Here is a 27,549-nt window from a genome sequence, read left to right on the forward strand (position 1 = left end):
TATAATGTAATAATTAAAACAAATGTGAGGAGTTAAACAGCTTGAAGACACAAAAAAAAGAAGACTTTCACAACTACTATGACTCCATAAAGTGCAGTAATAGTCAGTTTTTCTACATGTGTTGCTGTAGCATTGGTGTTCAAATATCTACAAAAGGGTTAGAACATGGCAACCGTCAAAGTTATCAATTAGCCTGCCTATGAGGTTTTTCTTCGTGTGTTAGCATTAAGCTACAGGAAGACGTAGTTGTGTGTTAAAAAAAAAATACACACACAAAGGGGTAACTCATTTTTGTCCTTGCGCTAAACAGCTGCAAGTCAACTTTTTTTGGGAGTGAGTCGAGATCACCGCCGCCAGACAGCTCAAACTCACAAGTTGGGTCACTCATATCTCAAGGCACCATCAAATGAGAATGCTGTTTTCTCAACTATTTGGTCAAATTGGATCTGATTAAACATGAAATATTGCGGCCAGTGAACGTAGGTGTAAGCAGTCCTTTCGCAAAGTGCCGCAGCTGCAGCCGTTAACCGTTGACATTTGAGGGATAATTACAAGTAACTCCTACTTTAGTCATTCAAACGAAGAAAAAGTACATTTGCCGTGTTTTCAAGCACCGCAGAGCTCATCTGGGGCATAAATGGACTACAGAAGAGCCATTAGCACTTCTGACGCTGCCACATGGGAGCCATAGTGTTGGCGGCTGCGAGGCGCGAGGTTACTACCTGAACTTGAGGTCAAGTTTCTCCTCACTGATTAGCGGCATCATACTGTTAAAGCGGCTCGGATCACTCATGCGCTTCAGACGTCGCCTCGCCACAGAGGTAAAAGAAAGGTGACGCTATTTGAAGTCAGTCGAGCGTAGACCGGAATCTGCCCCACTCCCCAATGTTCCGCGCACATCCTCGCCTGTCAGCTCAGAGCCGAGCTGGACCTGCGCTTGGGCGACTTGGAAATCAAGCAGATTAAGAAAGTGGACCTGGCAGAAAGCTTGCGGCTGGATTTGCCCGTGTGGAAAATCTCCACCTTCAGTGCACGCTGGCAGAGCTTTAGAAATTAATTTGCGCGCGGCTGTCACTGTGGAATTGTGCGGAGAAGTGGTGTCTAAGTGCACGCCTGCTTTTGTGCATAAGGGAGCGAAAACTTCCAACAATGGCGGGAGGTGTTTTCCCAAACTTTCTTGAGGAGTTGGGATTAAGGTGCTGTCAGTATCATGGGGGACTCTGCAAAGACAGAGATTAGGAGAGAAATATTACCTCGAGGCTTATTGTGCCGTCTTTTTCTTCTGCTTTATGACTTCCTGCCAGTCATTTAAAACACTGTTTGAATTGAAGTGTGTGCGTGTGTGTGGCCTAACCAGAGTCATTATAGTGTTGCGCGACAGAAGGAACGGACAACAATAATTTTGGAATGCGATTTATAGCAAATTTTTCATTTTTTCCCCATGACCATATTTTATGGACTATAAGGCGCACCTGTATATAAGCCTCAAAAACTATTTTGGGGGGAGAAAAACAAAACCCATATACAAGCCACACCAGGCTATACACACCTACCCTAAATAATCTTGGGCCTGCTAAGTGGCTCAGATCAGTTGACCAGCTTCTCCAGGAGGTACCAAAGTCTCAGGCCAGGTACACACACAAAGACAACTGAGCTCTTTTTATCCCAATTTGGCCTCTTACCAAACAAGGACTTGTTCCAATAACAAGGTTCGAAATAGGTCGTGCTGACAATCATTAATATTGAATGTTTTTTATTTATATAATATTCATGATTAAAAAAAATCTGTGTAAATGGGGAACGGGTCAGTGAACTGTGTTGCGAAGGGAATGTAGCCAATCAAAAAACAAACAAGGAAGCGGTGGTAAATAAAACTAAAATATGCTCTCCTCAATGTCGTTGTATGAACGTTTTTTTTTTTTTTTAATGCAACCCTGAGCAAGAACTATTTTTGACAACATTTTGCAACGCTCTCGCCGCCAATGCTTTTTGCAAACACTTACCGACACATATCCGCTCACTCTCTGTTCTGGGTGTTTTTTTTTGAGAGATCACGTGATCTCATGATTTTTCCACTTCGGTGGGCTTGTTTCAGAAGCTTAATGTGTGTGTGGTGCTTTATGTTGAGTTTACGGGAGCAGACCACGCACAATACAACAGAACTGTTGACTTTTAAAAAAATTATCACAAAATGTGTGGGGTCTGGCACTGATTAAAAAATAATTGAGATTTAAAAAAATTAGATTTAAAAAAATCTTTGAGTGTACCAGGCCTGAGCAGAAGTTTGAAGGACATCTTTTTTTTATTGCTGGTCCCAAATTATGGAATGACCTCCCAGTGCACATTCGAGAGGCAACTTCACTATCTATTTGTAAAAAAGTCTGAAGCTCTGATTCTAGTGTATTAGTTCAGTTGTCTTCTATTTTAAGTCCTATTTGCATTCAAAGAATGCATCGGCCTTTATTTTAGCCGAGGTTGTTTAAAAAGTGCTCTAAAAATAAAAAATAAATGTAAACAAATGCAGGGCATTTGGGGCTGCCTTTTTCCTCCACATCACAATTTGACTACCCCCCCCCCTCCTTTTTTTTTTGGACTTTCCATTGCACACTTGTCATTTGCACTACCTGTCTCTCTCAGGAACAAAACCAGCTAAATTAGCCTGTGATAGATTCACGCAAGTTGCATTCATTTGCATTTGTTGTGAAGGAAGTTAAATAGGCTCTAATCACGCCACAGAAAGATTTGCCGCTGAGCTAATCGCTTAATTGCGAGAGTGGTCACTCAAGTTATTTCAATTCACTTATCAAGAGAAGAAAACAATTATTGATCTTATGAGAATAAAGGCTCTTATTGTTGGGTATGAAGAAAAAAATGGCGGAATATTACATAAAATGAGGTGTTAATTTTCTGTGTGCAAGAGAATTAGGGTATTAGCGGAGCAATTCTTTTTGCCTGTATACAATTGAGCACTAAACAGCTTCATTGCTTGACGTTACACTTAATTATTTTGAAAAAAGATGAAATAATCTTTTGGCACAACACCGCAACAGTGTAACGAATTGGTTATCTGTTCTTGTGTTGACGTTTGTGTTTCGCTGAGTCGTGTTGTTTCCGATTTTAATGAACGCATCACGTGACTCATTGGACGAGAGATAGAGAAAAAGAGAGAGAGAGAGAGATCCGTTGTCGTAAGGTCGGGGAAATTTTGACATTCACTTGCCAAAACCTGTAATTCTTTTCCCTTATAACATTAAACTTTATTTGCCGCTCCATTTGGTTTCTCCAGTTAAAGAGCAAAGGCCTAAATCTAGAGAAAAAAAGCTTCGGGAATTTAGCGTAGTGCTGCTGCAGACGTGACCACCTGTATCGTCAAGATGCTGCTACTATCAGCGATCGTTTCACCCCCAGAAAGACTCAGATAATATTCCACTTGTTGCACGATGGCGCTCAAATGTGTATTGTTAAAAGAACACCATTAACATGGTGTCATGTAGCTCCACTTCACTTCATTTCACCTTGCGCTCACGCATCTCTTGGATTTATCATCCCGGAGGTGACGATCGATTTAGATGCAACGCAGCTTCTTTTGAAATAATGTTGGCTTAGGAATGACCCTGATGAAAATAACACTTTGCCCTCTGGTGAAGAAAGCCACGCAATTGTATATTGACTGGCAGCAACAAAAAAAAGCGATGCATGTGGAAGAACGTGCTCTCTCATAGTTTCGCCAGACTGAAGTACAGTTTGTTACAAGGACGATGACAAGGACGGCCACGTGCGCTACCGTGTCGTCTTCCATGTAGACATCCTTGGAACACTTGAGAGATAGTTACATCACGAAGCATGGTCTCTTCTAACACGACATGTTTATTTACAGCGGCAAATGACAGACGTGTTGCACAGGTAACATACAGAGAGACATCAATATTCCCACTTCCTGCACTAAAAGCACACTCAGCAGGGAAGGTCCAAACGGGTGCGAAAAGATTGGGCAACCAAGAGGACACGCACTGTACACTGAGATCACACGCACCCATTTGACCCCGCCCCCCCCCCCCCGACAGAAGAGGACATGGTGGACTGGAATTTAGAGTACGTTTTGACGTCAAAATACAAAAGAACACGTACAAATCGTAACGCCAGCTAGGCACTGTGCACTCGCATTTACAGTCAGCGTGATAGGCAGAGGAACCACGACTTGGCGGGACCATCCTTACGACTCAGGTGCATGGACTTGCTGCGAGAAACCACGTCCGGACATTAAAAAACAGTCTGGGGGGTTGAGGGGGGAGGATGAGTAGTGGCAGGGGTTGGGCTAGCAGTCACTTAAGCACTGCAGCCAGGGGAAGTGAATCACTGTCCACAAGTGCATAATCAGCGAGTCACATTCATGGGAGGTCATGATCATCTCACAATGCAGCGAATGAAAAAAATACAGTGGAAAAGATCAAATGAGAGTTGCCAAAGATGTACTGGGATTTAAATTGAAAATTGGGACAAAGGACATGCAGATGCAAAAAGATAAACATGCAACCTAGTGCATGGGGGGGGGGGGTTAATCATCTGCGTCCTCACATACAAAACCCACTGAATGATAAATAAAATTAAGCTTGACACAGTTTGTCAGAAAAGTTGTAGGACTGTTGTCACATAAAATATATTTTAAAGCCACAATACACGTTTTCTCCTTCAACGTCAGCCAGATGATCAACCAGCACGTCCACAAAGACATCGTGCTGCGTTTTCTTCAAGGCGAGAGTTGTGGCAGGACAACACGCCTGCTCACAATACCTTGAGCATCTGACAGTTCCTGGCAGAGAAGAACCTCGTCATGCTCGAGCAACATTTCAGAACCACTCATGCTTTTTTTTTTTTTTTTTTTTACATCTTTGCCTAGCTCGACTGGGTTATCAAGGTCCCGACTTGAAGATGTGGACGGCGTCAAGATGGCCGTGAGCACGACATTGCTGAGGAACCCAGAAGAATCTTTCCGGGAGTGCATAAAGGCGTGACGGAGAAGACTCCCGGGAGATTACTTCTAAGGGGAAAACTTTTAGTTTTGATTTGTAATATATCTTTTGTGACATCAGTCCTGGATCTTTTCTGACATGTCAGCATTAGTAGTCACCCCATCAGCCTGCAGTTGTGCTGAACGTATATTCCATTCAGTGTTTACGACACGTTTTCACCGTTTATGGCAGTGCAAAAACACTCAACTCTCAAAGCAGTTACAGATGTGATCCAGAAGAGCGTAGCGATACTACAGGAGGGAATGGATGTCGAGTAATCATGTCCTCAATTCAAATAAAAATTGCTTTAGGCTGCAGATTTGACAATTAAAGTTGGACTAGCACTAAGCTTCGGACCAAATGCATGACAAAAGAAGAATCTGCCTTTTGAAAAAAAAAAAACGTCACAATCCTTTATGGTGTATTTACATAAAAGCTCTGCAAAATATTGTTTTCCTCACCTATGTACAACACGTGACAATGTCAGCGAGCAGACCAACAAAGGGAAAAGACTTTAAGGAGACATCAGAGGCACAAAGCGCAAAGACATCAAAGTAAAATTTGACTTGTGTCTCCATCCCTGCGTTTCAGTTCTTCCGACAAACTGCTTTGATTTATCAAAACATTCACAGTTCAAGCTCACAGGAGGAGATCGACGTTGAAAAACACAAACAAAAAAAAAAGAAACATCCAGTTCTATGATGCGAGATGACAGTAGTGGCAGCAATACTCATTGTCAATACTTTATAAAAGACTTTTTTTTTTTTTTTGAAAACAATGAACCCAACCCACATATGCTACTCGCCACAACAATATTGAATTTTTTGTCTTTTTATTTTTTTTTAAATGTCATTTAGATGCTCCCCCCCTTATGATGACACAGAACGAAACAATGATTTTCCCCTTTTTGCGGACTGTTCTGTAGAAAATAGGTGTGACCTTCTTTACTGAAGCTAATGCGCTTGCCCGGCCCGGCCCGGCCCGGCTACGACAGGCAAACAAAGAGGTTGACATCATCGGCATACGGGGATGCGCGTTAGTGCGGTGAGCGTCTATTGCTCGAATCGCCCACAAGTGAGATAGTGAGAGGTCAGCGGTGGGGCCTAGGGATTGAGCTGTGAATTATTTCAGTATGAAACAACCTGTGGGATGGAGCAGGAGGGAAGGGTGGGAGGCGGGGGACCCCTAAAAAAAAAAAAAGCATCATGTGAATCATAACCGGACACGACAAAACAAGAAATATACAATCATTTTTCACTGATGTCATGTCAGCAGCCACGCTTCGGTCGAGTATTTCTATTTACACATGCCTCGCACACAACTTTCCCTCCACGATGTTCCATTGCTGTAGGTTCTCTAGGTTTTGGTCTCATGATCCGAATTTTCTTGTGGGTGCAAAAGGTGAGTCCCCTTTTATGCTTTGCTGTCGTCCGGCTTGGCGTGGATGCTGCGGTCGCCCTGCAATTTGATTTCAATCGTATCCGGCTTGAGAGACTCTTTGCCATTTTCTTCCTTCAGCGGCAGTTTCCTGCAATTTGAGAGCACAGTGTGCATGTGAGAAAGTGGCAGCGAGCATGGAGTATAGCGGAGAGCGTGACGGCAAGACGGAAATGATTGGCGCAGGCAAGGAGGATGTCAATGAGACGCACGGTTGCACGAGTTACAGACGGCAAGCGTTGGCAAGCGCGTTTAATTGAAATGAAAACGCAAGCGGTGATGGATGCACATAAGAAATGGTCACATTCGTTCTTCTGTTTGGACAGACGGATGGAATCCCAGCAGGACTGTCAGTCATCATGGCTATGCAGATGAGACGCAGCTATTTCGATCAATGTCCCCAGAGTTCATTTAACGTGCAGTGTCTCTGGCTAAAACAAATTAATAACTGGATGAACCCAAATGTCCTTCAACTAAATTAGTGCTTCTCAAATAGTGGGGCGGCCACCCTTGGGGGGCGCGGTGCGATGCTGAGGTGGGCGCGTGTGATCCTGGGGAACATTTTTTTTCCCACCGGACTACAATAAAGTGCAATTACACCTCCACTCCAGTAGTTGGCAGTGGCGCTCTCTTTGCCCATTGTGCACAATGATTATTAACTCTACGGCAGGGGTGGGCAAACTTTTTGATTGGCGGGCCACAATGGGTTCTAGAATTTGATAGAGCGGCAGATGACATGACAAGAGCAAATGGATTGGTAACCTCACCTCATCAGAGAAAGAAAAAATAAATTTTCAAAAAACAACAGTATTTAGAAAGTAAAACATTAACAAGATTTATTCATTTCATTTCACAGCGAAAATTTATGAAAAATTATTTATGGTTGCGGCCGTGGGGAGTGGGCGGTGGGGTGAGGGTGTGAATTGTTTTATTTTCGCTGGGGGGGGGGGGGGTGACAGAACATTATTGAGAAGCACTGAACTAAACCAAAGGCAAGATAGAAAAAAAATATTATTGTTAGGAAACACTTTAGAGTCACTGTCTTAAAAGACTAAAGACCAAGTCCCAAACCTTGGTGTGCTATCTTATTCGGATCTGACTTTTGTCAGTCACATCAAATCAATCACTAAAACAACCTTTTACCGGCTGAAAAACGTATCCAGACTAAAGGCTTCTTTTGGTCAGTAAAAGCATATCCACGCTTTTATCTCCAGTAGACCTGATTATTGTCAGGGTCTTCCGACTGGACTCCCTCAGAAGAGCATCAAACGGCTGCGGCTCATTCAGAAATCTGCAGCTCGGGTTATGATAAGAACAAAGCGATCAGAATATATTACGCCAGTCCTGAAGGCTTGAAGATTCAGCTTCTGGTTTATATATCACGGAATGGCTTTGGTCCTGAATACATTAAAGAAGGAATAAAAACGTTGTCGGGTTATCGACACGGGTCAATCAGTGGAAATCAAAGATCAAAACAAATCTGGTACATCAGCATTTAGCTGTTATGCTGCACTCAAAGGGAATAAAATGCCAACAGAGCTGAAGTTCGCGCTGAATGTCAATACTTTTAAATCGAGATTTAAAAAAAACTACTCGTTTCTCCCCATAAATATGATTAAATTCTCAGAAAGCATTTCTTTAATCAATTTATTTCAAAATCATGCTCTTGCACTGCACTCTCTTTTAGTATTTTTAGTGAAGTGCTTCTTATTTCTTGTCTTGAAATTGTCCGTTTATTTTTTTTAATGTCAAATTCGTTTTGCCGTTCAATGTTCTGTAACAAAGACACCTTGCCATCACTTCAAACTACAAATAAAAGCAAATATCACTCTGGCAGCAACAAGCATCAGCTTCTTATTTAGTTTTGTGAGTATTCGACCACCTGAACGCTCACTAAAATTGCCTCCTTCACCAAAACAAATATTCGAGGGGAAACTGTGTGACTGCTCAGGTGTGCTTTTCCTAAAAAGACAAAAGCACTGCACTGCATCCTGCTGAGTGTCGTTTGTAAAATAGATAGTCTTCAGTATTTCGCAAAAGCACAATATTAAAAAGAGCTCTCAAGTTCGACACGGCTGAAAACTACAACAGCAAAGATGTTAAATTCATATCTCCGTTATGCCACTCACCATTGTTCTATTAATAACAGTTTATTTATATTCTACAAAGGACATAGCTTGGAATAAAGAGTACTGTAACTTATTTAACAATGAAGGACTTAATAGAGCTCAGGAAATGTGAGCATTTTCTACAATTTACAGCACTTAGTTGAGGATGGGCATATCTATTCCAAATCTTCGGTGATGACCATTATTCACTGGGGAACAAGAAATTGGGGATCATAAAAGCTTGTGATGGGAAAATTAAGCTTCAAATTTGCTTCATGAACCAGTTGCTGTGTTTTTTTTTTTAATGGACTCTTCAAGATGGCACTGTTGGTTTGGATAAAGGGGTTTAAGAAAGAAGCCAGTGTGCTTTCATCCCAATGTTGAACAGAGTGCGCCATCTACAGGAGTCAAAACTGATTCATGAAGCAAATTTGAAGCCTCATTTTTTTTTTTTTTTAAATTAAAAATTGGTCAATTACCCGAAAACGTAAGCAGTCATGCAATGGTAACAGATTTGCCAAGACCTTGCGTTGAAATGAAAGTGAAACTTTTATCTGCGCAGTACACGCAAGTGGAGAACCCCATGACCGATTTTGCTTTGGGGGCCCGAATGGGTGGATCAAAATATTACGCATAACTTATAGCATGGATCGACAACCAAATAATAAAAACATTCATGAAGGAATATTTGAACTGAGTATTATTCTTGTGAAATCAAAATGATTGCATCGACAACATACATCATGAAAGGCACCAATTAGGGCGTCCCTAATGAAATGGCCAGTGTTTCATCACACGTTTTCATTCTCCACATAATGGGATACACATTTCCTTGAAAAAGGAAAAGTGACATTATAGGAATGGCGGGGGGGCGAGGAAAAAAAAAAGCCTAATAAGCACAATTGCCAGCCGGCCTAAGGGAGTTCCTCTGTGCTTGATTGGAGGACGTTAACGTTGCCGCGCAGTGGAAGCAATTTCATGTTTCATTAGCTCACGCAAACCCAGATTGGACTGGCGGTGCAACCTCTCCAAAGCCTCTTTGGTTCACGCCGTATCCACATCGATTCGGTTTGTGATGCCACTCGAATCCGGCGGCATATTGACATTCCTCAATCAAGTTGTTGAATGCTGCACGTAAATACAAAGGGAGAGATTTACTTGCTGTGATTTATTACACTTTTTCACTTGGCGTGCTGGATTAGGCCTGAGGCCGAGCCCCAATTGTAAACTCAAGTGCAAGTTTTTTTTTGCATAAAGCAACGAAGCTTCTTGTTCCTGAGACGAGGAACTGAATGACATATAACAGCAGAAGAGCGGCATTAAAGTCAGCCGAAGATGCACAACGATACGAATGCTGAGGAAATGGATTGCGATGATGTCCGATGGCCACACACACACACACACAACTGCTTGATGACTGACTGACGTGAAGATGTCCATGCAAATTGGACACACAGACACACACACAATGAGATGATAGTGAAGAAGACATTATCAGAGACATACTGTGGTTGAAAAGGTGGTCGGGCGGCTGTTGTAGGTGCACCTAGACGGCAAAAAGAAGGCCACTTTTCTCATTGCCCCCCAAAAAAAGTTTGTACAAAACAATTAAGATTCACCGGCTAGCCAGATTTCTTCCGATTTGATTTTTTTTTTTTTACTTTTTAAAACAGGTCACTCAACGTGTGCGCATATTTGCTTGAAAAAAAATAAAAAAAATAAATGTAGTCGTGACCCAAAAGGCCGTGACACCCACAGCAGATGCTCCCCTCTGCAAGCATGAATGACTCGTTGACATTGATACAAGCCCACTTTGGCCACCCTCTCGGAAACAAAATGACACTCACAGGTAGGCGGCCTTGCCCTCCTCCATTTCTTTGCCTTTGCCGCCAGTGGCTGTCTTTTTGCTGCACAGTGTGCGCGTGATGCACATCAGCAGGCCGCAGTGCCGTAGGAAGAAGCAGCTGACGTCCACCAGAACGAGCAGCAGGAGGAGTGCCCCGAGGCCAAGGCCCACCACTGCCCCGAGGCCAAGGCCGTTGAAGAGGGATTCTGCTCAGACACAGACCAAGCACGGTGAGATGGCGCGAGAGGTCACGTTTTGACACTTTACATGGAGCTACGCTAGGTTTTTTAAAATTAATTACTGTTCGATAATAATTCTTTTTTTTCTCTGTATTTCCTCAGAGGGAGCCTTCCGAGGTGGGCTGCGAGTGCAGGCTCCAAACCGCCTCTCCTCCTGCTCCGGCGTCAACGGATTCCTTGTGATGGTGATTTAACTCATGTAAAGCACTTTGGGCTACATTTTTTTAATGAAAAGTGCGAAATGACGCTTGATTGATTGATTGGATGTGAAGCCTGGTGAGAGAGGCTCTAGTTGAAGGTTGAGGCTGCTCTTCATGTCCTAGCACAGCGGCGGCATGCTTGGAAACTGAAAGTAAAACTAAAACTAAGAAGTATTAAATATTGTCGCTAATAAATTTGATCAAATCATTCATTTTCATGTGTAATTATCACTTACTTTTAAAAACACATTTTGCCGTTTGCTGTCGACTGAAAATGACATTGGGCTCAGGTGACAAAAAAAAATAAAAATCACAGCTCAGCTTGTAAACGTGAGCTGTGATTGGTTCCAACAAAAAATTTAATTTTCAGTCGACAGCATGTGGCAAAATAATAACGTTTATTATTCATTTTTTTCCTAGACTAAATATTGACTTTTTTACTGCTAAAAATTGCAAAATCCGTCAAATATAACAATTGAGTTTGCTCCGCAAGGCCAGTTGGAGTAATTGGAACATGAAGTAGGTTTGCTGAATCACTCGTAACAAAAGCGTGTGATAACGAGTTACGACCACAGTACCTCATGGCATTTACGCAACTCTTTGGATAAATTGCATTCGGCAGAGTAGTTTTAATTTACTTTTGAATTTTATATATTTCCACAATAGTCTTACTGGAGTATATATATATATATATATATATATATTTTTTTGCTACCATCGATAGAAGTCACGAGAAACTCACTAAGAGCAGTTAACGGAAGAAAAACATTTCTCTTTGCGCTTCCTTGATCATTTCATCCATTTTGCGTCAGCTTCTCTTGACACAAGGGCACAACTTGGACCTCTCAGGGACACGCTGCTGAGCTAAGAGTGGGCGGCTATTTCGTGGCCTGTGTCAATGATCTCAATTTCAATACAACCTTTAAGGACGACTTTTATTTGAAGGTTATAAAAGAAACGCACGTCGATAGACGCCCACGATATAATACTGGACACATGGTTTATGGGACTACATACGCAGGTGCCTCTCGATAAATGTGAAGAAATAATTGATTAAAACACACTTGTATTTCCCACAACAAAAGAATCAGGATGGGAAAAAAAATGAGGTGAGCTCAAATTAAACTGTTAATTGTCCACTGAATGAAAAAAAAATCCGTCTGGTACAGCAGAGGCCAGGAAGGAGGTTAAAACATTTCACAAATGCAAAGTTGGACAATCTCCTCCAGTCACCATTTTATGCCGAGCCTCTGAACTGCTCTCATTTCTGAATTTGCATCCCTAACTGGAATTGTATCGAGCGACGATGTGCACACAATTAGAAGCCAAGTTCATTCCTGTAGGAGGATGTTTTTGGCTACACGCTGACCCACGGGTCAGGATGAACAAATGCCTGAGGTGCTTGAATAGTTCAAGATGCGTTTTGCATGTAAATCGCATCTTTTGGGTCAAACGAGAGGAATCCATTTGGATTGGAAATGCTTGAAGCGCTAAACTGCGCTCATTTCACGGCACGTTTCTAATCTTGTGCAAAAATCTTTGTCAGTCGGGTCTCGTCGGTACACTGTTTATTAATGGCTTGACTCTAATTATAGTTGCCAAGCAACATAACTGGCGGTAATGTTGCCTCCTACCTGCTTTTGTTTTACATCTTCAACCGTGGCAGGTAAAAAGGAATGCGAACATTTGACCCTCATGCAGATGAGGCCATTAGTACACTATTATTTATTTGTCTTTCCTCCTCAGAGTCCCCGGCCTAACTAATTGGTTGTGAGTGAGTTTTCACACATTCCCTAATTCCTAAAACACCATGCACATTAATTTTTATTTCCATGCTCTATTAACCCTCAAAGTGACTAAGACGCCTGATTACTTCCTGAAATATGGCACCCTCAGCTGTGTCCGTCTATGCCCCGGCATCCAAATACGCATCCATACCCGCCCAAGCCTGACAACACAGACTCATTATGCCTCGCCGCTGATTGACGGCGCCGCCAACGGGCTGAGAGGCAGCGAGTCCATTAATGATGACCAAATGGCCATTAATTGATCAGGGAGGCAGCAGATGCTAATCTTCAGAGGGATAAACAGAAGCGTTTGAGGATGTGAAAGAGGATGCTCCGTAAGTGTTGGGACATTCTGCAGAAATCAAAGTTGCCCTGAGAGCTTTTAAAAGGATCATTAAACAGAGGGACAACCTCCACTTGGACCAGACTTAAGCAGGATTCAGCCGGCCCTGATGCAACTGGAGAGCACTCAAGAGCCAACTTGAGGAACAAAATGCTATTAAAGGACAAATAAATGGTTGATTTTTTTTTCACCAGTAATGAGCACTTTGGGCTCATCCGCAATATTTTACACAGCCTCTCCTGAATGAACAATTTGAGTGTGCACTGACAACTTCCATAACGGCCCTCAGAACTACTACAGGTGACGGACATTCACCAGTAATCCGCGGTCACGGCCTTAAGGGCTTTCACTGCTGGCCTAACATAATCAAGAAATCGAGATCAGATTCTTCACATTGATGTCATATTCTATCCTAGTCTTGTATTTTTAGGTGAGAGTTTTTATCCAATCAGAATTCAGCTAGCTCGTGTTACCAGGCAGATTTCATAATGCCAGGCACATGCACTATTCGACCTCAGATACAATCGTGTGGGCATCTATTCTGTCAAGGTCAATGAGCGTTCAGAATTGATAGACAGTTGCGATAGCCAATCAGATCACGACTTGGTTACAGAGAGACTTCTCGTTGGCCTTACGCTGAAGGTGATGAATGTGTTTTGTGATTGGATACTCACTCGTGAGGGCGCAGCGCTAAGCGGAATTAACACACCCCAAAGTCGTAACTGGCGACTGTTTGAAAATCTAAAATAAAGTTTTGCTTTTTTAAAAACCACAATGGCCGAAGAGGGAAAAGTGCGGATTTAATTGCAGATGCACTTGCGAGGCCATTTTCAAGACGGACCTTTCAAGAGAAGCTTTGTCGTCCAACACTCAATCAGTACTGTGGAAGTGTCTTTCTGTATATTATTTCTCCAGCCGTGGAGTCATAAATGATGCTATTATGAGGGGGATTTATTCCGGTAGGACTAAGTAGGACTTCACTAAAGGCCTACGTACAACTTTATTTTGCCAACAAAACGGCACCTAATCATCTCTTGTTATGTTTTACAAGCGAATACAGAAAAAGGGAAACGCCACATTCCTCTTTGCACAATCTCTCTAAAGTATCCAGCCAACTGATTCCTCTCTTCTGTACTCGTCTCTTTCGCTAACGCCACACATTTTCAATGGAGTTGGCGTCTGGGGACTGAGATGGCAATGAGAGGAGCTTGATTCAATTTCCGGTATGAGAGTATGCTTTTGCAATAAAAATGGAATTTATTTGGACACATCTAAACCAGGGCTTCCAATAATTATAGAGGGCACGGTAGTCCTCCCTGTTGTACGCATCTTAATTGTCTTCTTCGCACAAACTTTCACCCAGGTTTACTGTTTTTATTCGTTCTCCCCTCATCTTTGCTTTGCTCCCGGGCCCTTTCCCACGATGCACCTAACAAGAGAGGACAGTCAATCGAAGACCCGCCTTAAGCCGAACGCTCCCTAGGTCCTCTGCTCTGCTTGTGAGGCTGCGCACATGCTTGCGGGCCATTTAGTTGGAAGAGAAAAAAACACTGGCTGGATACATTCCAAACCATCACAAATAGACTCCGGGAGGAAAAGCAAGCCTCCTCTGGGTGGCTTTTTGTTGGTGGCGCTCGCAGGGGAGCAATAAAGGAATTACATTTTTGTTTCAACAATACACATTTCTTGGCAGTGAGGTGAGCGAGCGAGAGCAAAAGATACTTCAAAGCGCCACATGCTGCACACATCAAAGCATCTGTCGGCATTTCTGCATACATGTGCGCATTGGTATGCGTGTGGCTCCGAACTAGCTGGAGGACTTGGAAATGAGAAATCTTCCTGCACATTCTGTTTTTTTTTTTCAATTCCTTGTAAAACTGAAGGCCGCCTGCAAGCAAAAGCATGACGGCTGCGCATGAATTGGTGGTGACTCGAATAGAGACCCGAATTGGCCCTGAAAAATGATCGCCGAATCTGAATTTTTGAGACGCCAGTGCTTAGTCCGTCACTTTCCTATCACACTGATGGGACTGGCCCACCTCTGCAATTAGTAACCCGTTCCAGTTGATTCACGACTCATTGGCCAAAATGCGAACACAGATTTTGGCTGTGAGTCCGAGCTCTGCAAACCACACAACAAAGCGGGTCTTTTACCTGTGATCTCAGGCTTCTGCGGCATAAAGAACTGGTAGAAGGTGGGCTCCGACAGGCCCTTAACATTGCGCGCCGTAATCTCCACTTCGTATCGCGTGTTCCACTGCAACGGCTGCAGAGTCGCAAAGTCATTGGAGCCCGGAACCAGCTTGGTCATCCATTGCTCCTCTTTGTCCTGGAACGCAACAAAGGCCGACCGATGTCAAGTCAAATGGATTGAAATTTGTGGAAGCAATGGACAACAAACGCTGTCACTCACTGTCTTGTACTTGACTATATATTCCACAATTGGCATCCCTCCGTCATCCTGCTTGACCAGCCCCAGTTTGTAGGCTTTCCCCATTCCTCTCTGTCCGTGCACTGCCGGTGGGCTCGGTTCTCCTGGGGGACACACACAGAGAGAGATGGGAGGTCATTCCATAGGGAAGGACCGGCAACAGAAAAGGCACGATCCCTCCTGAAGCTGCGCTTCGTCCTCGGCGCTTCCAGCAGCAATTGCTCCGCAGACCTGAGGCAGCCGACAAGCGCGCAGGGGTGGAGGAGCTCAGAGAGGTACGATGGGGTGAGGCCATTTAAAGATTCGAAGACGAAGAGAAGTGTCTTAAAGCGAACTCCAATGTGCACTGTGAGCCAGAGAAGAGAGGCCAAGATTGGGGTGACGTGATCCGTCTTCCGAGCTCCAGTTAAAAGGCGAGCAGCGGCATTTTGGACTAGTTGGAGGCACATGTGGGAGGACTGGCTGACTCCAAAGGAACGTGCGTTACAGTAATCTAGCCTACTTGTAAAAACTAGGTGCGGCTGAGAAAGAAAGGGTGAAAATTTGAAGCTATTTCTCAAGAACCAAATCAACTTTGCTCATTTTCCACATTTCATTTATGGACATTATAGCAGGCGGGACAGAACAGCGCAAAGAGAAAGTAATCACACTCATTCACAAAAGACCGCCGTTATTCAACATCACCGTCAAAGGCTACGCCGGCGCCATGGAGGGGTACTACTCCTCACACATGTGCAGAAGGTCCGGATTAGTTGGCGTCCCCGGCGGATTTTGCAGTGTGAGCATCCATCATTTTCCGGTCCGATTTGCCGACTGCTAGGCTGACATGACCGTTGGCCACGACGGCCGATTGGTATGTAAAGACGCCGTACGTCCAATATGGACACCCTGTAGTACAATTACTTTTAGTGTGCATTCACATTTAATTCATCCCACAGTCTATTAACTCATTCACCACCAGTCGAGTAAAATTAAAAAAAAAAAAAAAAAAAAAAAGGTCTTTGACGTCTTTCGCCGTCAATGGCAGTGAATGAGTTAAGAAAAACTTGGGTGAATGTTGATCCCTCGTCAGATGCGGCATGCACTCTCTGACCCATGTACAGTGAGTGAAAAAGTCATGTCAGTGAGAGACTTACGAATGGGTAAGGTCTGGAAAGTCTCCATGTGACTGAACTCGCCCTGACCCTTCCCGTTGACGGCCGCCACTCGAACCTCGTACGTTGTATTGGGCTCCAGGCCGCTCAGCACCACTGTTGCTAGTGAGAAAGAAAAGCATCAATCACACGTTGATCACAAACACACGCGTACAACTTTTCCTGTCGAGAACAAGTCGGCTCATAAATATTTACAAGCTTGATCCTGATTCAGTCAATTGCTCAATACCTGCTCATTTGTTGCTCTTCTTCCTGTGCGCTGCATATTAAAAATGGAGTGTAAACAGAGCGAGCATCTCAATATCAGAGCGCAGTCTGTCACTTGTATGCATTTACATAACCTTCCTCGCGCTGGAAAGCCAACAGCGTAATGAGTTAGCCACGTTGTTTTGTCAGTCAGAACAAATTAAATACTCTCTAATAGGAGCTTGTGCACGACTTCAGTCCTGTAACAAAGTCAGCTATTTGCAGCCACGCTAGGTTCGTTTTCTGCCTTTGAGCACAGATTTCAATTTGAACAAAAGCGTTGCAACGGAAAGAGTCCAACCATCTAATTATATTTTAGGATTATCAAGTGTGAAACGGGTTTCTCGAATGATCCTAATTAGCTTAGTGCAAAAAGAATGTTTGGGCTTCATTCTAAAATAACAGACATTACACTGGACTTCAAATCAAGCGTATTCTTTATTCTGTGGGCATTTTATTAACTTAATTGACACTGTTCTATTTTGTGTAAAGGATGACAGTAAATTCTTGGGAAACAAGTTTAGTATGCCTTCGTACACAAAGACGTACTTGGAAGGTTTTGGTGTGGAAGAACTTGAAGACCTCAAATCCATCCAAAAACCTTTGAGATGACCTACTTCACTATGAACTGACATCAAAGACCTCTGACCTGATGTGTTCTTCCAGATGAGGGTTGTCAAACTAAGTTTTTTTTTTTTTTGGGCCACATCATCATTATGGTTTCCTACACAGAGCCGTTATGACATTATTATTACACAAATGAATTTATGATCGCCTCATATTACATCTATATACACAATAAACTGAAGAATAGCAAGTTTTGAAATCAGATTCCAGTAAAAAAAAATGCTTGCAATATCTCAATGTTTTTAAATGTGAAAACAATTTGCAATTTTGGTATTTTAGAAAGAAACAAAAAGTCGATGCAAATAATTTGCTTATGTAGGCCACATAAAAATGATGTGGCGGGCCAGATTCAGCCCCCAGGCCTTGAGTTTGACACCTGTGTATTAGATGAATAATATAAACAAACAATATTGGATTTTTTTTTTTTACTTGTTCCCGTCGATGTTTTGTCTTGGTCCCCCCAAATTTGTGTCCATACAACATTTGAGTCATTCAGTGCTGCATTGTGTACTCACTCTGCACACTATGCGATCTGACGTCCTTCCAGTCCTGCGGGCCAACCTCCTTGTACTGGACCAGGTAATAGCCGATGGGCACGCCGCCGTGGGAGTCCGGCTTCATGAATGTGACGGTCGCCAAACGCTGGGAGATGGCTGACAGGCGTACCGAGTACGGATTGGAAGGCACATCTGCAAATACATGTGATCACAGTTGTGTGGCTGTACGCACAAAAAAAAAAAAGAAAAGGAAAGAAACCCAAAATAGCCCAGAAAAGACCTCGAATATGAGTCTTGAATAAACAACCTATCTTGTCTCATCTCAGTTGAAATCACGTTGTCTTTGCAGCCCTCCAAAGCATCTTGTTTCCTCCGAGACCACACGTGAGGTCAGCTTTTATTCATTCCTTTTGTTAGCCCGGGTGTTTCAATGTGCACTAAAGATAATTGGACTGCGCAATCATGTATTAGCCTGCACTACAGTAAATTAGGGTCCATTTCGGTAAATAGCGAAGGGAATGGTAAATCAGACGGATTTGTTTGAGATTAGGATTGGGTGAATAGAAGTGGTCGTGGAATTTTGGGATAATTGCAAATAGGCCCATTAGCATTAGCAGAGAGGCAGAGCAGAGGTTTACGAATCACGGCTGAAATGTGGGCTGGTCAACTTTGCACATCGTGAACTTAATTGGAGGTCGAGGCTCACGCTCACCTGCCTGGGCCAGAATAAATTCCTGGTATCGAATGCCAATGTTATTGCGGGCGGTGCAGTTGTAACGACCAAAGTCCCTGTCGGACATTGGCGTAACCTGGAAGCAAAAAATAAAATAAAATAAAATCATTAATTTTGATGCTGACAGAAATAGAAAGCAAAAAATCATGTCGCCGTGAGCTCATGCTTTGGTCACACCTCAAGTCGAGACTTGCCCATGCCGTTGTGCACCCGCGTGTTGATGGTCCCCTCGGCGGAGATGGTGAAGTGTTCCCTCCTCCACAGCAAAGTCGCAGGTGGGTTGGACATCACATCACAGCTGATGTTCACCGGGTTGCCCTCCCAAGAATAGTAGATAGTGTGGTTGGTCAAGAACTTTGGTATGTCTGCCCAGAACACACACACGGAGGATATCACTCACTTTTATATGATTCAAACTTTCTTTGAGTAATCACTGCTGTGTGGAGGAGAAAACACGTGCCGTAGGTGTCGCCGTACTCGCGGAGATGTAAGCCTCAAAGCAAAAGACGAATTTCACTCAGCTCACTGAGCATTATTAATAAGCGGATAATTGGAGCCTCTTCAAACTCTCGGCAGAAATCTCCATTACGTCCGTCTCCGGGAGAATAAATTCAAAAATAAAAAAAAATAAATGATGGATGCAGACACACATTCACGCGAATGGAGGAGGCAGTTCCCGAGACTATCCAGTTATTTTATTCCTACTCGCAGGATTCCATAAGAGGGATTGATGCCTGGTTCTCCATCACCAGCGAGGACATGTTATCCTGTCTCAGCCTGCAGTGACTTAGTAAATGAGTTCATTAGCAGGGTGCCAGCGGTTGCCTCAGTCGGGTCCGCGCTGGAGCCACTCGTCAGCTGAGGCCAACGCAATGGAATTCACGCTCTAATGATGCGTGGAACGCTTGTGAAATGCGCTTCAACGGGAGGATGCCTCCAACGCCATCTTGCCTGAGCAATGCAGGTGTCAAAGAGAGCGACAATCAGATGCAGTAAATGAATTTGCCCTCGATCTGCCTCGCCGTTTATTCCATTGTTTCGGAGAGCGCCAGGGTTGCTGTGACCAACAAATAGCCTTGTCCGCTGCTCTCATTCCAGCAGCGCTTATAATGAAGCCAATCATTCTATGGCCGATATTCACACCTCGGCGTCAGAGCTCGCCCAGCCCCAAATGCCAACAAAGAAGGAGCGAAACGGAGGAATCGCGTCCGATGCAAGGGTGCAGGCGGTGTCGGGTATACGATGCTCAGCAATTTACCTTCATGGAGGCTGAGAAAGAGGCACACGAGTAAACACGGTGTTGAAAAGAATTGAAAGAACAAAACATGACTAACGAGCGCTTGTGTCGGTGACAGCTGGGTCCAACATTGAATTTGACAGCATGTTATTATTACATGTTCCAGTTTGTTGCTGCTTATTCTTAAGGCCGTTAAAGCTGCACTGGGAGGACAAATATGGCCCCCCAAAAAAAAAAAAGAGGTCCACTTACACTCAATATCCAGAAACATGCTCTTCTGATGGCCTCCGATCCTGCTGAGCGCCTCACAGTCAAAACGGCCCAAGTCGGCAAGCCTCACGCTGCTGATGGTCAGCACCGATTTGCCGTGGTGACCGCGCACCTCAAAGCGTCCGTCTTGGGTCTGAGGAGATGAAATTTAAAGGTCAAGTGTGTCCCAATGCAAAGCGTTTGGAATTAAAGGTAAATTAATACATACGGTCAAGGTTAAAAAAATAATAGTGAAATTAATTTTAAGGTTGGGACATGTTTGTTTTTTATTATTTAGACATATTTTAAACATATTTTTGATCTCAAGTCTCCACTGTCCTGACAATCAGAACAAAAACATCGATCCTGATTGATTGCAGAAAATGTTGGCAAATTTTTTTTTTTTTTTTGTCATTGTCCTGTTCGGCAGCTCAGCAGTGAAGCTATAACATAAGGTGGAGGTTAATCAGTCAGTCGATCAAACTTCATCTGTACAGCACTTTTCATAATCAGAATACACCTCAAAATGCTTTGCATGGGTTTAAAAAAGAAAAATCAATCCCGCACTCCGCCTGTCCATTGGGGCACAGACGTGTTACGCACGCACGTGCACATGCTAGAACGATTTTACTCTGTGATGAGAGTTCAATACGAAGGGAACGTTTTCAAAGTGGGACAAAAAAAATATCTATTTTGTCTTATTGAGCATGTTCATATCGAGCCAAATGATTTTTTCAGCAAAAAAAAAAAGAAATTTGTAGTGTTTTGGAAATGCATTGCTGTTTATTTAAAAATGTGGTCTGACAGAAAAAGGTTTGAGAGCGGACAGGCAGAGAAGAGAGACCCATAGATTTGCAGATTATTTTCTTTCAATGCATTTCAAAGGTTGTGGAGGACTTTCTATCCTCCACAAACTGGAGAGTGGCTGGGTGGGGGGGGGGGGACTCCATCCATTGTACTGTATAAATCAACATTAGAAAGGAGGTTTTTCTATATATGGATTGGGAGGGTGCTACATAATGTACTGACTAGATGCAAAGAGGAGAAAATAGGACAGGACAGGAGCAGGAAGACAAGCAGTGATGCTCATGCTTGTTTTGAGTCGCTATGCCGTGCCAAAAACAACACCCTGCATAGGATTTGAGTGCAGGTGAGAGGACAGTCCAGCAAGATAAATGGATCGCAAGGGCTGTATATACTGCAGCAATTAGAGAGAGAGAGAGAGAGAGACCTTCAGCAGGCAAGTAAATGCCACAGGCTTGTGTCTACCAAGATACGCTTGTGAATCAATACCACACATGCATGTTAACCGGCGTTGCTATGCAGGCACAATGAGAATGTCGCGCCCTTAGAATTGTCCGCAAGAAAAAAGACCCAAGTGAGCGCCCCAAAAATGAAGCCATTTATTCTTATTTCAGAATAAAGATATGTACCGTATGCACAGTGCTGAAATAATACACACGATGAAGAAATTCTGCTTTATCTTTTTTTGTTGCAGGTGCAAAGACTGAATGCATATAATTAACTTTTTAAAAAAGAAAATTTGTCAAACTGTTACTGGAATTAACGGAATGCCAAAAAACAGAGCAGGACTAAAGGCAGTTTTGAATTCCTTGCATTTTGCCCAAATCTTGCGACGATTATTTCTTTTAAGCAGGATATGCGAAAAATAATTGTTTAGGCCCGCTGTCATTTTTTTTTTTTACTAACTGACTCAAGCGTCATCCGCAGGTTAGTGAAGACACGCACGCCAAATCCGGAGCAGACGAAGCACTTTTGACATCGTCTTTTCATTACTAACCTGACAGTAGCTTTACTTTCGGAGTATTTATCGCGCTCTAGTGTACTCTTGGGTGTTGTCAAACACATAACCGTACTTGACGTTGCACTATGAGGCAGAAATGGCTCTCAACAGTAACAGGGCCATGCATCAGGTATCCACCGTTAGTGCCTGAGCAAATGGACCATTGCGATCCGAGGCCATCTCGCATCTCGCGGCAAGAACATGACATCCAGCGGCTGAGAAAAAATATTCTGGTTGGTGGAACACTGGACCAGTGCATATTTCTCAAAGTAACTGCACTTGAAAGGAAATATTGCATCCGCCGTGTGACCTTTGACATAGTCAGGCCCTCATTTCTGATGCAATTACATTATGTTGCTTCATTTATTATTGTTGACTTAATAATTGATTAGAATTATTCTTTACACTCAAATTCTGACTTTGTATTTCACTTTTTCAAAGTTTGGCTGTTCCTGAGCATGATACTCAGGTACGACTTGTATTTAGCTGGTGTCAGGCGGAATCCTCGTACCTCCAAAAGCCTAACCCCGAAATTGGCATATTTGTTCATCTGGAACAAGGCATTTTCAACACTTTCAATTGGTAAGTAATTTGTCAAAATAACACCCAAACGTGGACTGGCCAATTGTATAGATTTGTGACAAAATAGAAAATTTAGCTAATTGTGACAAATGGTTTCAGCCCGACACCGGCAGAATATTAAAAATAGAGTTGAACACACAAGTTGATGATAATGCACCATAAATATTTGCCAACCGCCATAAAAAAGTGGATGACGAAAAGTAGTAGTCGTCACGGCAACTAATGTGTGACATCCCGCTAGCTTAGCATGCAAATTCCTTATGCGAGAACGAGTATTTAACGCTTTTATTTTATTTATTTTGGTGGGGGTGGACAATTTTTATGAATAAGGCTGGAGGGTCGAGGCCGTAAGGCTAGCCAGATCGCGACCAGAAGGTCGGGGGCTGAACAGCAAAAAAGGGTCAAGTGCCCAGCTCTGCATATTAGCCAATTGGAACTGTACTCGATGGTGGAGATGTGACTTACGCTAAGCTTGATCTTGAAGCGTGCACCCTTAACGTTTCCTTTGCACATTTCACACTTTGTAATGACCCCAGTTCACCCCAACACACTCTTTGTTGCCTCCGCTTTATCCTATTTAGCTTATCGTCACTCTTATCACAGCAGTACTGTCAGCCAATAAGTTGCAGAGGCTCACCGTTTCACACTTTGACTGTTTACTTCGCCAGCTGGGGTCAATGGGATTGGAGGAGTGCGCACGCTGAATGCTGAGGATGGACGGATGAGTGAGGAGGAGAAAGAGAGAGGAGATCTTCCAGGAGGGGAGCTTCTGAGTCAGGAAATGACTAGCTCACCAGCCCCGCCTCCATCCCATCCCTCTCTGCCAACTGGCGGGGTGTGTGCGTGGAGACCAAGGCAGCCTCCAAAGCGCAGCCTGTTTGATATGCAGCTCAGTGGAAGGCAAGTGGCCAGCACACAACAGTGAAGTGCAGACGCGCACATACTCACAGTGGCTACATGGCGTGTTCACGCAGTCATACGTGTTCTGTGCACAGGGGGCAGCCTTGCCTTGACAGCATGCGGCAAAAAGGTGGACGGGTTTAAAGGATTGGTGAAGGGCAGGCGGGAGAATGTCTAGTAAATAATACAAGCATGCATCTGACTCTGAGATGGGGGGGGGGGGGGGCGCTGGGTATGCATTCATCGCAAATCTTGAGACTTATTAGAAATGCCAGCTGTAAATGTCAGCATGGCTTGAAACTAACTGTCATCATCTTACTTCAGAAGGTTGTTTTATTATTTTTTTTTTTTTGCCCGCTCTGTTCACTTTTGATTACTGCTCGGCCTCAACAATAAACGGCATTGTGTTTAGAAAGCAGTTGTCGCGCCATTGGTGAGATGAGCGGCAACCAAATATTTGAAGCTGCTGTTGACTCTTAAGTCCCAAGAACATTTCAATGCACGCTTTCAGCCACTCTGATGCTAACGACGAGAAGAATTTGCAAATGCCGCAAAGTGTCAGTCGTGAATGTTGTGCTACTTTGGATGATGCAAATGGATGGATGTTCGGTCTGGGACACGACAGCCTGTAGATGCATCAAATCGGACTATCTGGATCTGTAGCTCATGGACGAGTCTAATCTCCCCCGGATCTCGCCTTCCCATTTGAGGACGTTCATCTCCTCCTCCTCCAAAGCAAAATAAGACCTTTGTGTTGAAACGGTGACAAGTTCATATTGCAGAGTTGCAGCCTTTTCAACAATCAAATCAGGGGTAAAAGGCAGCAGGCTACTTCCTGTATGGTCGCTTGGCAACCAGCGCCAAATATGGGCAAGCATCCGCTTTGCGGTGGGTGGCGGCGGCGGCGGTTGATCAAGAATGCAAACACGAGACTGTGCGTGGAATGTGAAGCTGAGCGAGGCTCACAGAGGAGCAGAGTTGGTATGCAGATTGGAGAGCAAATTGAGAGAGGAACGTCCTGCCTTTAAAATAAAACGACTGTGTTCATCCATCACGCCTCGCATCCCACATACTCAGTCGGTCTTTGTGTGTGTTTAGGTGTGTTGGGCTCCTGTTTCATTTCCATAATTGCATTTGCAACTTGTTATTTATCAGCCAAAGCGGTTCAAGCCAGCACACGCATTCATTTATCTTTATGGTGACCTTTCTCCAGAAAAAAAAAAAAGGAATGCTCTAGCTGTTTTTTTTCTTTCTTTTTTTTTTGTGGGAGGGGGTTGAGAATGTGTGTTTGACACTCAATAATTACATTCTTAAGATAGCCAAGCTGCTCCTCATTCAATTTCTAATTTGGATAGCTATCAGTTCATTACGTCAATAATTCTTTGTGGTAAATATAAATACAATGTCATTGACGTCCTGAGAGTTACGACATGCGTGCGAGCATATGGCTCGCGCGTTAACAACAAATGTCAGGAATCCATCATCGACTATGGAGCAAAAATATTAACGGCATCTGTTTTTGGATGAGTTATGAGCAGCACTTGTGGTGTAAGGTGGCGCTAATTTCAACAATTCATGTATGGCAGATGGGAACGATTATGACTACTTTTATGAGGACATCGAGCAGTAATTACCTTTAGATGTTGGCTTTTAGCATTCAACACGACAAGGCACACACAGGCACTCAATTACTCTCCATAGACGTGAAAGCAACGTGATAGCCAAAGCTTTAACATTCACACTCACGCCTACGGACAATTAGCCTAGAGGTGTTCCTGTTTTGTTTGGTTTTTTTTTAACATGCAAAATTATAACAGAAACTATACAGTCTTAGTTGGAAGTAAAAATAATTAAAAAGAATAAAAAACAAAGGGTTATTAATTCCTACACATCCGAGTAAAAGAAAAAAAAAATGGATCTTTGACGTCTTTAGACGTCAATGGCAGTAAATGAGTTAAAAACATTCTGCTGCAAAATGTTTGTGTAATTTCATCCAGGTCATGGTTAGCCGCAAAGCTACACTCGAGGCAACTGGACTGGTTTTGTCCTTGTCCTTAGACTGCCATGGCCTACTGGAATACAAGACAGAGGCCATCTCAAAGACAGAACAGAAGCGATTCCTACCACCGAGAACAGAAGACACAAACTCAGCCTTTGTCAAATCCTCCAGGAAAAAAAAAAAAAACTTTACTCCCAAACCTGAAGAAAAGAGGAAGTGCAATGTGGTCGTCCTCCATGTGGTTAGAAGAATTTTCTTCGAACACCTCCGCAGAAGAAAACTCCACAATGTTGTGTACATGAAGCGCAGATCCTATTGGAGAGTTTGAGGCGCACGGCACAACGTTAGCGAGCAGCTTTCTCGGTTCCAGAGTCAGCGGGTCATTTGCACCCCAAGAAGACGAGCCATCCGTTGCGTAAAACGACGTGTTAATTGGCAAACTGTGATAGGGAGTGGGCGCTTGTTTGGAAGGAAGCGTGAAAGAAGCCACCTAGCGTATGTCAAACGAGCAAAGCAATCTCGAAACAGTGTCCTGACATCTCTCCCCCCGGAGATCATCTGGTTCCACGGAAGAGTGGCCCTAACGAGCTGTTTTGCCACAAGGCGAGTGAACGAGCGATTGGTATGCAGCACAATCAACAACAACAACAAGACGATTGTGAGCAGCTGAAGGGTGCACACCTGCCGAGGCACAAATAGCGAGCCTCCACATGAAAACTTTCGAACTGGAGAAGCCTTTTCCATTATAGGTGAAGCATTTTCCTAAAATAAGAGAAGTCCAGTTGCCACAATTCAACCTTTGTGGATTTTCCCGCCAAGTGCTTCTGTACCTGGTTCGAATTTATGCGATGGCAACTTAAAGGGGAAGTCACCCTCCCAAAAATTCTTTGAAATATATTCTATGCGCCTTCAGTCTAAATATTAATATTGCATTTGTGTAATATGAGTTAAGCAGCAAACTCCATCTCGGGTGGCGGCCATTTTGTCACTCTCTGTCTGAAAATGACATCACAGTTTCTCAAGGCTCAGGTAATGACCAATCACGGTTGACGTGTTTACTGAAGAAGTGCCGTTTTGTTCGTTGTATTGTTATTTTCCGTTGACAGTAGGTGGCAACATGGCCGCCTCCTGAGATGTGCAAAAATGGTGGATTTTGCTGCTCAGCTCATATTCCACAAAGGCGATAACCAGAATGACATATTTCGACTCGTACTGCCACATAGAACATATGCTTAAGAATTTTTTGGTCTTCACTTCCACTTTAAACTTGAGCAATAACTAAATGAAATATAAACACGGACAACAAGACTTTTAATTAAACACCAAGTCAAATGATTCAATTAAAATTGAAAAGAGTGTATGAAAATAAATTCCTTGCAGAAATAATGGATACAAAATTATGTTGCAAGTCACAATGTAAAAAAAAAAAATCTCAAAAATCTTGTCCTGAAACAAAAGGAAAAGCTTATAAAGTTTATCAGAGAAAACAAAAGTATCTAACAAAAATTACTATAATGTATGTTGAGAACATTCAAACAAAAATGAATGACCTATTTGATATGAAATGAAAATATGAAAGTAAAATACTCAAAGAGCAAGGGGGTAAACTAGATACGGTTTTTTTTCCTTCTTCCAACTCCCTTTAAACTTGTAAACCATGCTTAAGGGAGACTCATAAAGGAGAACTACATAAAGCATTGATAAAATTCAAACTGGATGACGTTGTGCGCAAATACAATGCCAGATGGATCTTTCGGCAGTCTCTACCTTGTCTCCGTCCACAAAGGTCCGCCCATCGCTGGCTCGTCTCCAGGAGATGTCCGGCAGCGGCTCGCCCTCAGCGATGCAGGAGATCATGGCAGCGTTGCCCTCCACCGCCGTCACATTCTTCAGCTGTGTGATGTGAGGCTGGACTGGAGGCCACGGAGGATGTGTCGGGGTGGAGGAATGGGGGGAATAAAATAAAAAAATAAAAAATAAAAAAGGGGGAGAGAAGATGAGAGCGTCGGTCAGACAGGAGAGATGAAGGCTGCGCCGGCAGGTTTAAACACACACAGCTGATGCATGACTGAGGTGCTGATCATTTATAAATCACAGGCTTCTGCTTCTGTTAAGTCGAGG

General features: G+C 43.3%; 1 protein-coding gene across 3 annotated transcripts in view; it reads right to left on the reverse strand.

The window, feature by feature from the left end:
- Nucleotides 1-4,088: 4,088 nt before the first annotated feature.
- ncam2a (neural cell adhesion molecule 2a) overlaps nucleotides 4,089-27,549 on the reverse strand; it is a 181,010-nt gene continuing 157,549 nt past the window's right edge. The window contains exons 8-18 of one of the 3 annotated variants that reach the window (XM_088291152.1): nucleotides 27,196-27,341; nucleotides 20,147-20,297; nucleotides 18,835-19,022; nucleotides 18,637-18,733; nucleotides 17,943-18,116; nucleotides 16,537-16,656; nucleotides 15,383-15,504; nucleotides 15,124-15,298; nucleotides 10,402-10,606; nucleotides 10,061-10,100; nucleotides 4,089-6,537 (exon numbers count right to left, since the gene is read on the reverse strand). In XM_088291152.1, coding sequence (XP_088147278.1) covers nucleotides 6,481-6,537; nucleotides 10,061-10,100; nucleotides 10,402-10,606; nucleotides 15,124-15,298; nucleotides 15,383-15,504; nucleotides 16,537-16,656; nucleotides 17,943-18,116; nucleotides 18,637-18,733; nucleotides 18,835-19,022; nucleotides 20,147-20,297; nucleotides 27,196-27,341 — 1,475 coding nt within the window. In that variant the 3' untranslated portion in view covers nucleotides 4,089-6,480. The remainder of the gene's footprint in view (nucleotides 6,538-10,060; nucleotides 10,101-10,401; nucleotides 10,607-15,123; nucleotides 15,299-15,382; nucleotides 15,505-16,536; nucleotides 16,657-17,942; nucleotides 18,117-18,636; nucleotides 18,734-18,834; nucleotides 19,023-20,146; nucleotides 20,298-27,195; nucleotides 27,342-27,549) is intronic. The other 2 variants (XM_088291150.1, XM_088291149.1) reach the window with 2 other exon arrangements.

Source organism: Idiotropiscis lumnitzeri, chromosome 3 (genome assembly GCF_059441095.1).
Source record: "Idiotropiscis lumnitzeri isolate Australia: NSW breed Sydney's pygmy pipehorse chromosome 3, RoL_Ilum_1.0, whole genome shotgun sequence".
Taxonomy (NCBI): Eukaryota; Metazoa; Chordata; class Actinopteri; order Syngnathiformes; family Syngnathidae; genus Idiotropiscis; species Idiotropiscis lumnitzeri.